This window comes from Cnephaeus nilssonii, assembly GCF_951640355.1.
Source record: "Cnephaeus nilssonii genome assembly, chromosome: 23".
In the NCBI taxonomy this organism is placed as follows: domain Eukaryota; kingdom Metazoa; phylum Chordata; class Mammalia; order Chiroptera; family Vespertilionidae; genus Cnephaeus; species Cnephaeus nilssonii.
The window spans coordinates 17,929,478-17,942,393 of NC_137094.1; the positions used below are offsets into that span (position 1 = coordinate 17,929,478).

General features: G+C 38.9%; 1 protein-coding gene across 3 annotated transcripts in view; it reads left to right on the forward strand.

Annotated features, from left to right (window-relative positions):
* LOC307094643 (complement factor H-like) overlaps positions 1-10,884 on the forward strand; it is a 33,475-nt gene extending 22,591 nt beyond the window's left edge. For 2 of the 3 annotated variants that reach the window (XM_079763657.1, XM_079763659.1), the window contains 11 exons: positions 665-847; positions 1,804-1,986; positions 2,101-2,283; positions 4,063-4,239; positions 5,282-5,458; positions 5,924-6,133; positions 6,845-7,018; positions 7,946-8,119; positions 9,347-9,520; positions 9,746-9,928; positions 10,466-10,884. In XM_079763657.1, the coding sequence (XP_079619783.1) occupies positions 665-847; positions 1,804-1,986; positions 2,101-2,283; positions 4,063-4,239; positions 5,282-5,458; positions 5,924-6,133; positions 6,845-7,018; positions 7,946-8,119; positions 9,347-9,520; positions 9,746-9,928; positions 10,466-10,671 (2,024 nt within the window). In that variant the 3' untranslated portion in view covers positions 10,672-10,884. The remainder of the gene's footprint in view (positions 1-664; positions 848-1,803; positions 1,987-2,100; positions 2,284-4,062; positions 4,240-5,281; positions 5,459-5,923; positions 6,134-6,844; positions 7,019-7,945; positions 8,120-9,346; positions 9,521-9,745; positions 9,929-10,465) is intronic. The other variant, XM_079763658.1, reaches the window with a different exon arrangement.
* The last annotated feature ends 2,032 nt before the right edge of the window (positions 10,885-12,916 follow it).

Consider the following 12,916-nt stretch of genomic DNA (forward strand, 5'->3'; position numbering starts at 1 on the left):
AGGAAGGCATGTCTACACAGAAAGGTTGAAAACCATTCGGAACCATGCAACAGGGAAAGCAAAGAACTTGATCTCTTAAAAAATGTTCAAAGACCATGAAGCCTGGGGTCTGGACCAAAAAGGGGAGAAAAGATAAGATGACATTGGAAGTGTAGGCGTGAAAGAGTTGGGATTTTATTCTACGTAGGAATTGATTTAAATTATTAACTAAGCAAATTTTAATGTTCCTCTACTGAAATATATGGGGAATACCTCTCTAAAAGGCCTGGTTCCCCAAGTGTATTAAGTTAAAATACCAATTTTTATTTAAGCATGCAATTTAAAATTGTAGCATTATTTTTTTTAATGTGAGAGAATAGTATTGTTTTGATAATACCAAAAACATAGCATATAGTTTTACTAATGTAAGTAATAAAATCAGATCCACTATAAGAGAGTTGATATTACAAATAAGTTTTCAGGACACATCTATTGCAATTCAGAGGGTCCCATATGAATGTGAGGGATGTGTCGGACATAATAGATAATGCACTTCCAGGGAGAGCATTTATTTGATGCCTCTCTGTATATGCAACACCCAGTCACATATTTTTGCAGGACATAAAAAGTTTACTTGGCACTGATTAATCATATGTTCTCATTAAATTATTTACCTGCTTTATAGAAAGAGAATGCATCATTCCCAGTATAGAGCAGAACTTAATTGTTCAGCCCCGGAAAGAGAAATATGTCATTGGAGACGTGTTGAAATTCTCCTGCAGAAATAGAACCCACCCTCTCCTTGGACCAGATTCTCTTCAGTGCTACCACTTTGGATGGTCCCCTAATTATCCTCCAACATGTAAAGGTGATTATTTCTCTGACACTTGTTCAAACAAGAATTAGAATGTTGGATATCAGCTGTTCTTTTTCTTTCTTAATATTCTGTTGGCTGCCAGTGTGTATATAACTCAGTGCATTAAGCCAGGAATGCGTGTTGGGTGGTAGATACCTCACACTTCCTTATTTAAGGAAGTAATCTTTAATTATTTTTTGAACTATATATTGAAAATCTCCATTAGATGGACATATTGTGTGATGCTAGAGTGAACTCCTTATTCATAATTATTGCATAACTTCCAACATTGGTATTGGATATTTCTATTAGCATGGGTCTCACCTCAAGTTTCCCTGAGAATTTCTAAACAATATTCTAGCATCATAGAGTTAATTCATTGCTATGTACAATATAACATAGAGTTAAAATTTGTTGATCAAATGCTTGCCTCCAATGATTTTTTTTTCCAAAAAATTTTTGATGAAATGTGAATAGTTACATGATCATATTTGATCATTGATTTGCATATAGGTGTAGATCTTCTAGAGCAGGGGTGGGGGACCTTCTTTCTGCCAAGGGCCATTGGGATATTTATGACATCATTCGCAGATCATGCAAAATTATCAACTTAAAAATTATCCTGCTGTAATTGCTCAAACATTTAATTAACTCACCCCTAATGTATTGGCAGGGCCAGATCAAATGACTCCCAAGCCCTTTAATGGCCCTCAGGCCAGACATTCCCCACCCCTGATGTAGAATATCGAACATTTCCTGGGCTTACATATATGCATGCCCAATGTGCCAGTTCCGTATCATAACAGAACTGGGAGACATGAATCTGGTGTAAACACCATTCTTTTTCCTTTCTCAAAAGATAAGTTAGATAATAATTCATAGATTAAAGAAAAAACTCTTCATTTTACTGGATTTTCAGTTGTACAAGAGACACTTTAACCTTTACTTACACAGTATTTCTTCTGTAGAGGAAGTACAATCCTGTGATCAACCTCCTCGACTCCCCAACGGGACAGTTGCAGACACACCTAAAGAGGAATATGGACACGGTGAGGTGGTGGAGTATGGCTGCAACCCCAGGTTCCTGCTGAAGGGCGCTAAGAAAATCCAGTGCGTTGATGGAGAGTGGACACCCTTGCCCGTGTGTGTGGGTAATGTATGCACAATTTCAGTCGTTAGACTTACGTCAACACTCTGTGTTTCTATTCATATCAAGACCTCACTTACACTTTAAAGTTGAATGTTCGTTTGTGGGATTTTCACAGAGGAGCACAGTACATGTGGAGACGTACCTGAGCTGGAGGACGGCGAGGTCGTGTCCCCAGCACGGCCTTCCTATCACCATGGAGACTCAATAGCGTTCACTTGCAGAGACAACTTTACAATGATTGGTCACAGCTCAGTTACATGTATTAGGGGAACGTGGACCCAACCACCTCAGTGCATTGGTGAGAAGACACTTCTGTAATTGACATTTAATAGCATTGGTATTTTTTATTGTGAAACTCTACATGCAACCATATTTTTGAAATGTCAGCTTGCAAATTATAATGAATCAAACTTTCATGGTTTATAGTTCAATTGTGTCTACAGAGGAAAATAGAAACTAGCAATAGAATTTTATGTGTCTGTCCCTAATATTGACATTGTTTATACCTATGAAGCTAAATTTTACTTAAAGACATATGATTGAAATTTTCTCCTCTGATGTTTATTTTGTACCTCCCTATACTCTTGCTTTTCACTCTACTCAAGATGTTTCTTTTCTTTGAATAAACAAATTCTTTCAGAAAACAAGGATCTTTAGCCATACCACAACCATCACACCTCCTTTTGACTACATATCTTCCTTCAGTTATCATCTCTTGAAGAAGGCGACTTATTTTGTCTCCTTCAACACTCTGGACCCATCCTAAAAATAAGACTAATTCTTAAGCCTCTTGTCTGTTTTAAATTAGTCTCCTTTATTTTTTTTTCCATGTTGCATTGCAAAATCATTACTTTTCTTCAACCAATTACTTGACTTTTCCTTGTTCTGTTTGTCCTCACCTGATTCTCATCATTAACAAATTATTAACAAAAACTACCTAAGATCTACACTGATGCCTTATCAAATTCAGAAAGCATTGCCCCCTCTCTGCATTGCATTTTTGAAATATGTAGCTGTGTATGAAAGCTTTATAGTATCTAAAACATACTGAAACCAGCATAAATGTGTTATTATGGCATTATAATATTATTGGATTATGGGATGACCTGGTATATAAAATAGCTCCTCAACGATTCTAACAATATACAGACAGTCCTCGGGTTATGTCAGACTTGACATCCGTCATTTCGTGGTTACGTCACCATCTCCCATTTATTTATATATAAAAAAATTCTGTTATTTCGACATATGTACATATGTGCTTAATTTTTTCATGATTTATTTACCACAAGTAAAGGTCAGGAATTGTTATCTTTCTTTTAAAATGTTTTTACTGTTTCACTTCATTACTGCTGTGTTTGTGCTCCACGTGAGTGATGTAGGTGCTTACGTAGATGGGTTCCGACTTCCGGCAAAAATCGCGTTACTTTGCCGTAGGAATGGATCTCTGACGTAACCTGAGGACCTACTGTATATACAAAATAGGTTATGACGTAAACAACCAACTTCTTATTCTGGCTTTTGGTGATCATGCTAAAGATATGCTGAAATATTCACATACTATATCCTACAACTTAGATCAACCTTTCTTGTTATTGTACATTAAATTTATTGAAAAATATATAATAAAACTAGGAAATTCACATAGTCTATTTCCACATACAATTATTTTCTTTTAACACTTTAAGGTTGTAGACTAAAAATAATTTAGAGATATTTGAGATCAAGAAAAATGGATGTGAAAATTTACAGATTTCAGATGGGACCATATTTAGTCATGTATGACTCTTTCCTATGTAGATCAGACAAAAGGTGAACCCAATGTCCTTGCAATCCCAAATGTCTTTAGAATGACTATTCTCTCTGAAATTTCAATACTGGACATAGGACTATATGTTCACACATTGTAGCCCACCTCATGCAACATGATCAGGAAGAACTTTGCTGTGGAATTTATGGTCTTAAAGTCCTACTTCATTAGAGTCTGGACTCTATAGTTGTTGTGTTGGTTTTTTTAAATATTAGTTGCATGGATTTTTATAATTAGTGTCTTCAATGGAATATTTTCATTTTACAGCAACAGGTGAACTCAAGACGTGTAAATTATCAAGGGCAATTGCCTCTGAGACAAAGTTGTCAGATAGGGTGGACTATGAGCATAATAAGAAAATCAATTACACATGTGGAAGGAAGTCAGAGCAGAAACACTCCGTCTGCATGAACGGAAAATGGGAGCCTGAGGTGACCTGCACCGGTGAGTTCTTGTTTAGATCATGTCCAAATGTGCTTTTACTTCCTACCTTGTAAAAGGTGTCTCTTTGTGTCTTAAAATTTTTTTTATTAACTATGTATTATGACAATAATTATGAAACTGGAAGAAAATTTAGAAACTAACCAAAACACTGTTTCTGAATATGAATTGTATCATGTGAATTGGTCAGCTATCAACAAACCACCCAGCAATGCGGTGGCTTTAAAGTCACATTGGCAGTGGATGTGCGCATTAATATTGGAATCCCATTGCTACCTAGTTCTTACCTTCAGATGTGCCTATGCCTGTAACACGTGTATTTATCTAAGCATCTATGGGTGTACACATCTAGCTACCGATCTATCTATGTCTGCATCCACCTATCGCTATAGGAATCTACCCATCTGGGCATCTGTCTTTGCTCATGTATATCTGCCTGGCCAACACCGAGTCTTATTGCCACCACCAATTCCAGTAACATAGGGTTCATTCCACTTTTCATATCTGTATTGATCTTCTTTAACTGGAGAGCACCTTGACCCACTACCCTCAATATTTTCACCAATTTCCTCAGGCCTAGAATATACAGAAAGCATCCTATATAATAAATGGCTAGTATGCAAATTGTCCCCTCAACTGGGAGTTCAACCAGGAGTTCGACCTAGAGTTCGACCAGGATGTGAGGCCAGCCAGCCAACCGCCCGCGGCCCCTCCACTCTGGCCAGCCTGATCGGGGTGGGCTGGCCGGATGCCACCAGTGCACAAATTCGTGCACCAGGCCTCTAGTTTTATATAAGCTACCCAAGATTGATAACAGAAGGAATAAAGGACAGAACCTACAAGGAAGGCCATGAGAATATAAACCCAAAGAGGTATGTTAGAGTGACAAACAAGATGGAAAGATAACATATTTAAACACAGAACAGAGCATTACAGTTTGATATTTCCAGGGGCATTATTATTGATCATTTTATTCACTGAGTTGTTCTTTTATTATTTTTGACTTATGATTTTTCATCAAGAAATCTGATTTTAATATTTTTAGAAGCACCACGATGTCCACCTCCACCTCAGATTCCCAATTCTCAACATATGACCGTGACAGTGAATTATCAAGAAGGAGAAAAAATATCTATTCTCTGTCAAGAAAACTTTCTAATGCAGGAAGGAGAGGAAATCGTGTGCCAGGATGGACGATGGCAGTCAATACCGCGCTGTGTAGGTGAGTCGTGGGTCACTTGCATTGCAACTGTCTTTCAGATGAGGGTAAAACTCCCCCCCCGCTTTGTGTAAAGGAACAAGATGAGCCCTTTTCCCCTATCCATGCCACTTCATCTCCAAACAGTAATGCCATCCAGGTGCAGAAATCAACCAGCATTATTTCACTTCTAATGTGAAACGAATGCAAACAGAAACTTCCGGTGACTGGAAATACCAAAGTTCTGTCTATGCGTATTTCACTCCTCAAGATGAACAGGAGGAGACTGAAGAGGCATATAGGACAAATGGATAGTAGCATCAGTTTTATGGGCACATATATCTTTGCAAGTTTCACATATTTTTAACTATGAAATAATTTAATTTGTCCCTATGTCCCTAGTTTAAAATCCCAAACAGTGTTGGATTTTATTTTTCAATGTAAACATTATCCTTGTGCTTGACCTTTTAACCTCTATTTTTCATATAGAAAAAACTCCATGTTCTCAACCACCTCAGGTAGAACATGGAAGCATTAAGTCATCCAGATCTTCAGAAGACGGAAGAGAAACATCGGAACCCAAGCTGTATGCGCATGGCACCACATTAAGTTATATTTGTAAGGATGGTTTCAAATTGTCTCAAGAAGATGGGATAACATGCCACCTGGGAAAATGGAGTGCTCCACCAGAGTGTGTAGGTGAGGACAGCAGGCAGACTAAGTTCTGTTTGGTACAGTTCAGTAAGGTAATCCGACGTCGTCATCAAAGTCATGAGAAGTAACTCTTTAGAATTATAAAAGTATAAAACCATTATATGTCATTTAAATAGATTTTAATATTTACCAAATGATTTTTGCATAAACAAATCAAGCCTGTTTTTATTAATCTTATTGGTTCACTATGAAATCACTTGTAATTCAGGCATTTTTTTTCCTACAAAACCTGAAATGTGGTGAAATGAAACCTAACTCTTCATATAAGTGTACCTGTTCATATTCCTGCATATTCATATGGGTTGCAATGAAGACTTTGTCACCAGGTTTTATAACGATTTATGTTCTCCCTCCATTGTCCCTTCTGATCTCTTACAATAGCGTTAGGATACTTTTCTTAAGATGATTCTCAATGTGTTTCTTTTTATTGCTCCTGGTTGGTTAGAGAAGCAGTGATACGCTCATTCTTAGATGAGTTCACAGTTTTCGCTTCAAGTTCTTGCTCAAACCGGCAGCTGGACAACCACAATGGAGGTTTTAGAAGCATTTGTGCACCTTTTCTGTCACGTGATATTAGCGCCTGTGTGATCATTTGATTTCAAATGAAAGTACCAAATATAACATGAAATGAAGTTCAGTTAGTGAAATACATAGTCATTCTTTCTTTCCTTTCTTTTTTCTTTTTTTTTTTTTTAGGACTTCCTTGTGGACCACCCCCTGTGGTTTCAAATGCTGTTCCTTCTAAAAGGTTAAACAAATATCAACATGGGGAACAATATACATACACCTGTAAACCTAGATTTCGGATCCTGGGACCTGCATCTATAGAATGCTCAGGAGGAAATTGGTCCCATCCACCAGAATGCACAAGTATAGTGTATTTCATTTTCTTCTAAGGCTGATGAATATCTTTAGTTCAGAGCATCCATGGTACAACTATAAAACTGCATTAATTCTAGAAGGTTTCTCTAAAAGTTCTGAATTCTGCTAGAGAACGAATAGCAGAATTAATAGTCATATGAGAAGTCTGGCAACAGGAGCCAAATTATTTCATTTGAGGTCATCCGTGTTCACTTTCCATGTGTTCTGATGGGCATCCTCAGACTTCTCATCTCTTCCTGTATCACAGCTGGTTCCTGCTCACCAGCCCCATCATTATTCAATTCACTGAGAGGTTATCAGTTATCTCCTCATAAATCCATAATGTTCTCAGATGGTTGATGTAGCCAGGCCCACGTGGCTCAGTGGTTGAGCATCGACCTATGAACCAGGAGGTCAGGATTCCATTCCTGGTCAGGCAACATGCCCGGATGTGGGCTTGATCCCCACTGGGGGTCGAGCAGGAGGCAACTCATCAATGATTCCCTCTGATCGTTAATGTTTCCGTCTCTTAATTCCTCTCCCTTCCTCTCTGAAATCAATAACAACATAGTTATTTTAAGATGTTGGATGTAATTATGGGAAAAGATTAGGACAGAAGAAAAAAATGGAAATATGCACATAGTGTCTGTGGCCTGTGTGGACAAATAAGAATTTGGATGTAAGAAGTTTGGTCTCGATCATGACCTGTATGCCCATCTCCTCAGGCTTTCAATACCACCATCCCCACGTTGCGCTTTTGATAAATGTAAAATTATTCAATGTAATTGAGTCAAGATGGCTAACATTTTCAAGTTGTAAGAAAAACATTGTACAGCAGGCATTGGTTTGGTGTGTATCTATGATCCTACAGCATAATTATTGCCTGATATGTACTTTTAAAGATTTACTGAAAAATCGATGTTGTTGCTTTTTCAGCAATGACTTGTCCTAGCCCACCCAACTATGGCAATGCCATCCTTGTAGGCCGGAAGAAGCCATACAATTCAGGCGAACAAGTGACTTATAGATGTCCAGAACATTACCAAATGGATGGATCCAATGTTGTACAGTGTAGGGACGGCGTATGGATAGGAACACCCACATGCAAAGGTATTTTGGTGAATGGATTCTGGCATCATTAAAAATAGACATCGGTTCTGGTGCAGGCCAGATGAAGAAAGGTTTATGCCTCACACAGAGGAATGGGATGTGTATCAATGGTGGGCACTGGAGCCCCAGAGCCCTCAGAGTGTGACCCCTGACACAGCCGTGTCAGCATCTCAGGGAATTGGCAGAGAGTCAAATGCAAACTCACAGGCTCACTCAGACTCAGCCTCCGAAGCTCAGGGGTTGTGAACCCGAAACCGATGTGGCAATTCCCATCGGGTTCTATGCTCACTGTTGTTGGGAACCGTAGCTTCAGCCTCTTACTTTGCATCCACCCGAATCTCCCCGATGAGCTGCACAGTGCTCACTGCAGTGCCCTTAGGCACTCAAGTTACTGGAGTATTTTTAGGGAACTGTAAATATATTTACTCTTCTTTGTCCGCAGTTTCTGTGTGGATATCTTAAGTGATCATCTTCTTTAGCTACTTATTCTCTTAGAACCTGGCTACTGTGCTCATTTTCTAAGGGCCTAAAATCACAATTCAAAAACATGATATTTGTGAACCACATTTGGCTGCCAATAACATTTTTATTATGTGTTTCTTGGGTTTATAAATTCACTTTGATTTTATATCATCTACATTTATTGTACTAAACTTAAAGAAAAATTTTCAGAAAAACCATCATTTTTTTTTTTTACTTTTAAAAATGTTTTAAAATTTTTATTGAATTTATTGGGCTTCCATTATTAATAAATGGTGCTGGTATAATTGGACAGACACAACCAAAAAATGATATTGGACCACCTTCTTATACCATACACAAGAATAAACTCAAAATGGATTATAGACGTAAATGTAAGATTATAAACCATAAAAATCCTGGGAGAAAAAACATGGGCAGTAAAATCTTAGACACTTCTCATAGCAATATTTATTTTCTGATATATCTCCTCAGGCAAGCAAAACAAAGGAAAAAAATAAACAAATAGGATTACATCCAACTAAAAAGCTTTGCACAGCATAATCACCATTTTCATTGACCTAAAAATCTCTATTAACCTTTGAGAAAGGATGGGAAAGAAACTTAAGATATAGAAGATTACCTCTTACCAAAAAAAATTGCTTTATCTTCTTTTTTCAATCTTGCATGTAAATTTGTGAAGATTTTCGGTCTCAATTGCATCTAGTGATCGCTGCATTAGAGACCCATTTTTTCCTCTTTATTCAGATCTCTCCTGTGGCAGCCCTCCCCCAGTGCAAAATGCCTTTATACCAGGCGAGAAGCCCAGGTATCGAAGTGGGGACACAGCACGTTATGAATGCAGGCACCCTTTGGGCCTCTTCGGGAACGCAGTGGTGACATGCCTAAGTGGAAACTGGACAGACCCACCCGAGTGCAAGGGTAGGGTGTCTCATTCTCCCCTCCCAGTCTCTGTGCAGGTTCTGTAAGCACTTGGTTACTATGCTCCTGTCCAGCTGGCCTTCATTTGGTTTCTCACGTTTGTTGCTCTATCGTTTCCTGTAAATGGGTTTGGGGCCGGGAGGAGGTGAGTGTAGCTCCCACCTACTCCGAAGCTCCCTTAAAATCAACTGCTCACTCAATAAATCAAACCATACCCTCTCTTAGAGTCCACAGGAAAATGTGGGCCCCCTCCCGTTATTGACAATGGAGACATTACCACGTATCCAAAAGCAGTCTACGCTCCCGGGTCTTCAGTGGAGTATCAGTGCCAGGCCTACTATGTACTTGAGGGAAACAGGAGAATAACGTGCCGTGATGAGGAGTGGTCTGAACCACCCAAATGCTTGGGTAAGTCCTTTCATATCCTCGTGGGCCCTGGGAAAGCCGTGTAATGAATGCCATGTCTGCTGCTTACAACAGAACCTGCATGGACTGTCACCTCTTCTGCTGACCACCCAATAGTCATGGCTGAGGGTATACAGTCTGAAAAATTCTTGAGCAACAACAGCAAGAAACAATCATTTTTCTTTATTGTAATTTATTTTCCCCATCACCACTTATACCCCCTCCACCCTCTCCACCTCCACCACCCTCTTCAAGGATCCTTTAATGAAAGCACTTCATAGCATCGTGGACATTCTGAATGTTGATTATAGCATACAGTGATCACACATTCCACAGAGTACCCCATTTTTACATCATTGATAGTTTACAATGAGTTATAGCAACATGGTGGATTTTCAATGAAGTGGTTTGGAAAGGGTTTGAGAATAAATTCCTGGATCTGTGTAGAAGATTCTACATGAGAGTGTAAAATTCTGTGGAAAATACTTGTATACTACCTAAAGTTTTATGTTCCTTTTTTTTTTTTTTTTTTACCTTCAGATGCATGTGTAATATCAGAAGCAGCCATGGAACAACATAACATAGAGTTGAAATGGTTATATGACAAAAAACTTTATTCTAGAACGAACGATTATACTGAATTTAGGTGTCGACCTGGCTATCGTGAAGTGTCACCAAAATCTGCATTCCGAGCACAATGTCGAGAAGGAAAACTGGAGTATCCCACTTGTGCATTAAAATGGTAGCTATGCGGCAGTTTTCACATTAAAATATGTGCCTTCATTCAGAATGCTTTAATATTAATCTAATTCTTCTCAATTTATTTTTCTAGTAGGGTGTAACTCCCTTTTATTCATTAATCAGAATTCGTGTTAAATGCCAGGTGGGAGATGACATTGTAATCTGAGACCAACGCACCACTTCTCATAAGCATCTCATTAAAATGTGACAAACCAACATGCCATGTGTTCCGTTCATGAAACGTCTCTGGCCAGAAATTAGATGCCATCTCCTCCCCCTCTGCTTCCCCCCACCACCCTCCTAACTTTCTCAGCTTTCTCCATAACTGTTGGGGCATTTTGAGACTCTTATTTCAGAGGAAAGGGGGAAAATACTTGTCTCCATCTTCACCTTAAAATCACTTAACAAACACGTCAAAACCAAACTGTGTCATTCCCATGTTTGCAATAGATGGTAGAGGTTATTACTTAGTTTTGCTTATCTATCCATAGCTCACTATACCCCCAAAATGATGAAATGCAACATCTACATATCCATCTAGCACATACAATATTTCAAACAGGTTATAAAGAGGTACTAGATTCTAATCAGGGACCTAGCTATTGTAACATGGACTTGAAAACTGATAAAATACTGAGTATGAACACGTAGAACACGTTCACCCAGTGTGCTGTGAAAGTGAGCCAACGGTTACAGAACAAAGACTGGCAGGAAGCACAGTTCAATTTAGATATAAGAGTTGTGAGCATTGGGTTCAATTCTTATATCCTCCCATTCCTCAATCTTTAACATATATCACCTTTGAGCCCCTATAATATGTTAAATTAAAATTCAATACATACAAAAAGGAAGACAATACATGCTGAGAAATATGAAGAACTCTTTCATAATGATGTGGGCATATGGTCAGGGTAAGCTGCCAGAAGTGAAGTTCATGAATTGCTCAGTAGATATCAAAGTCCAAAGAGACTTGCAAGACCCCTCAGTTTTCATTAATAACTACAATTTGATTGCCAAAAATAGATATTATAAATCCTAGACCAACTACTAAAAAGAGATATCTAATCACCAACAAATTGTATAAAATGAAATGCTAAAAGCATAGACTAATGTAAAAGAATGCAGAGGATTCTAAAGAATACTAGAAAAACATGGGACAAATTAGAAGCAATTGGCAAGTGGCATAAATGTATCCATCAATGGTAGTTATTGATATTAAATTACAATGACAAGCCAATAAGAAAGAAGATGAAGTATAATTGAATAAAGAGAAAACCCAGTTATGAGCCATTTCACAAAAGACCAATGTAAATATTAAAAAATTACTAATTGAGCCCATCCGGTATGGCTCAGTGTTTGAGCATTGACCTATGAACCAGGAGGTCATAGTTCAATTCCTGGTCAGGGCACATGCCTGGGTTTTGGGCTTGATCCCCAGTGTGGGATGTGCAGGAGGCAGCGGATCAATGATTCTTTCTCATCATGGATGTTTCTATTTCCCTTTTCCTCTCCCTTCCTCTCTGAAATCAATAAATGTATATATTTTTAAAAAATATATAAACATTTTTTACCTGAAAGCAAAACATTGAAAAATTTAAACATTGTATGAACAAAGTTTGCATAAGGTGAGTGGTTATGGTAATCTTCTCTAATAAAATGGTAATATGCAAATTAACCATCACTCCACTACATACGCCACGCCCATCAGCCAAGCCACGCCTACCAGCCAATCAGGGCGAGTATTCAAATTAACCCCAATCCAAGATGGCTACAGCCACAGAGAGCAAGGTTTCCCAGGTAACAGAGGAAGCCAAGCTTTCCATAGCCGTTGCAGGCCTAAGCCTCCACTCAAGCTACAAAGTTTCAATTATAGAAGGTAAACAAATTCAAACAAATGGCGGCAGAATGGAGCTTGAGAGAGCAGGCCAGGGTTGCCGGCGGCAACAGGGGAAGCAAAGCTTTCCGCACACCCTGGTGGGGCCCACCCGCTTAAGGCTACAAAGTTTCAATTGTAGAAGGTGAATTAACTGCCACAGAAATGGCTGCCGCCCCAGAGGGAACAGCAGGCTTGGCTCCGCTCCAGGCTACAAAGTTTCAATTGTAGAAGGAAAATAAATCCCAGATACCAGGGCCTCTGCTTGGGTTGCCAGGGGGCGTGGCCGGCCTGCAAACCACCACAGGCCCCTCGCTCAGGCCGCCCCACACCCCAAGGGAACCCCACCCTGATCCAGGACACCCTTCAGGGCAAAC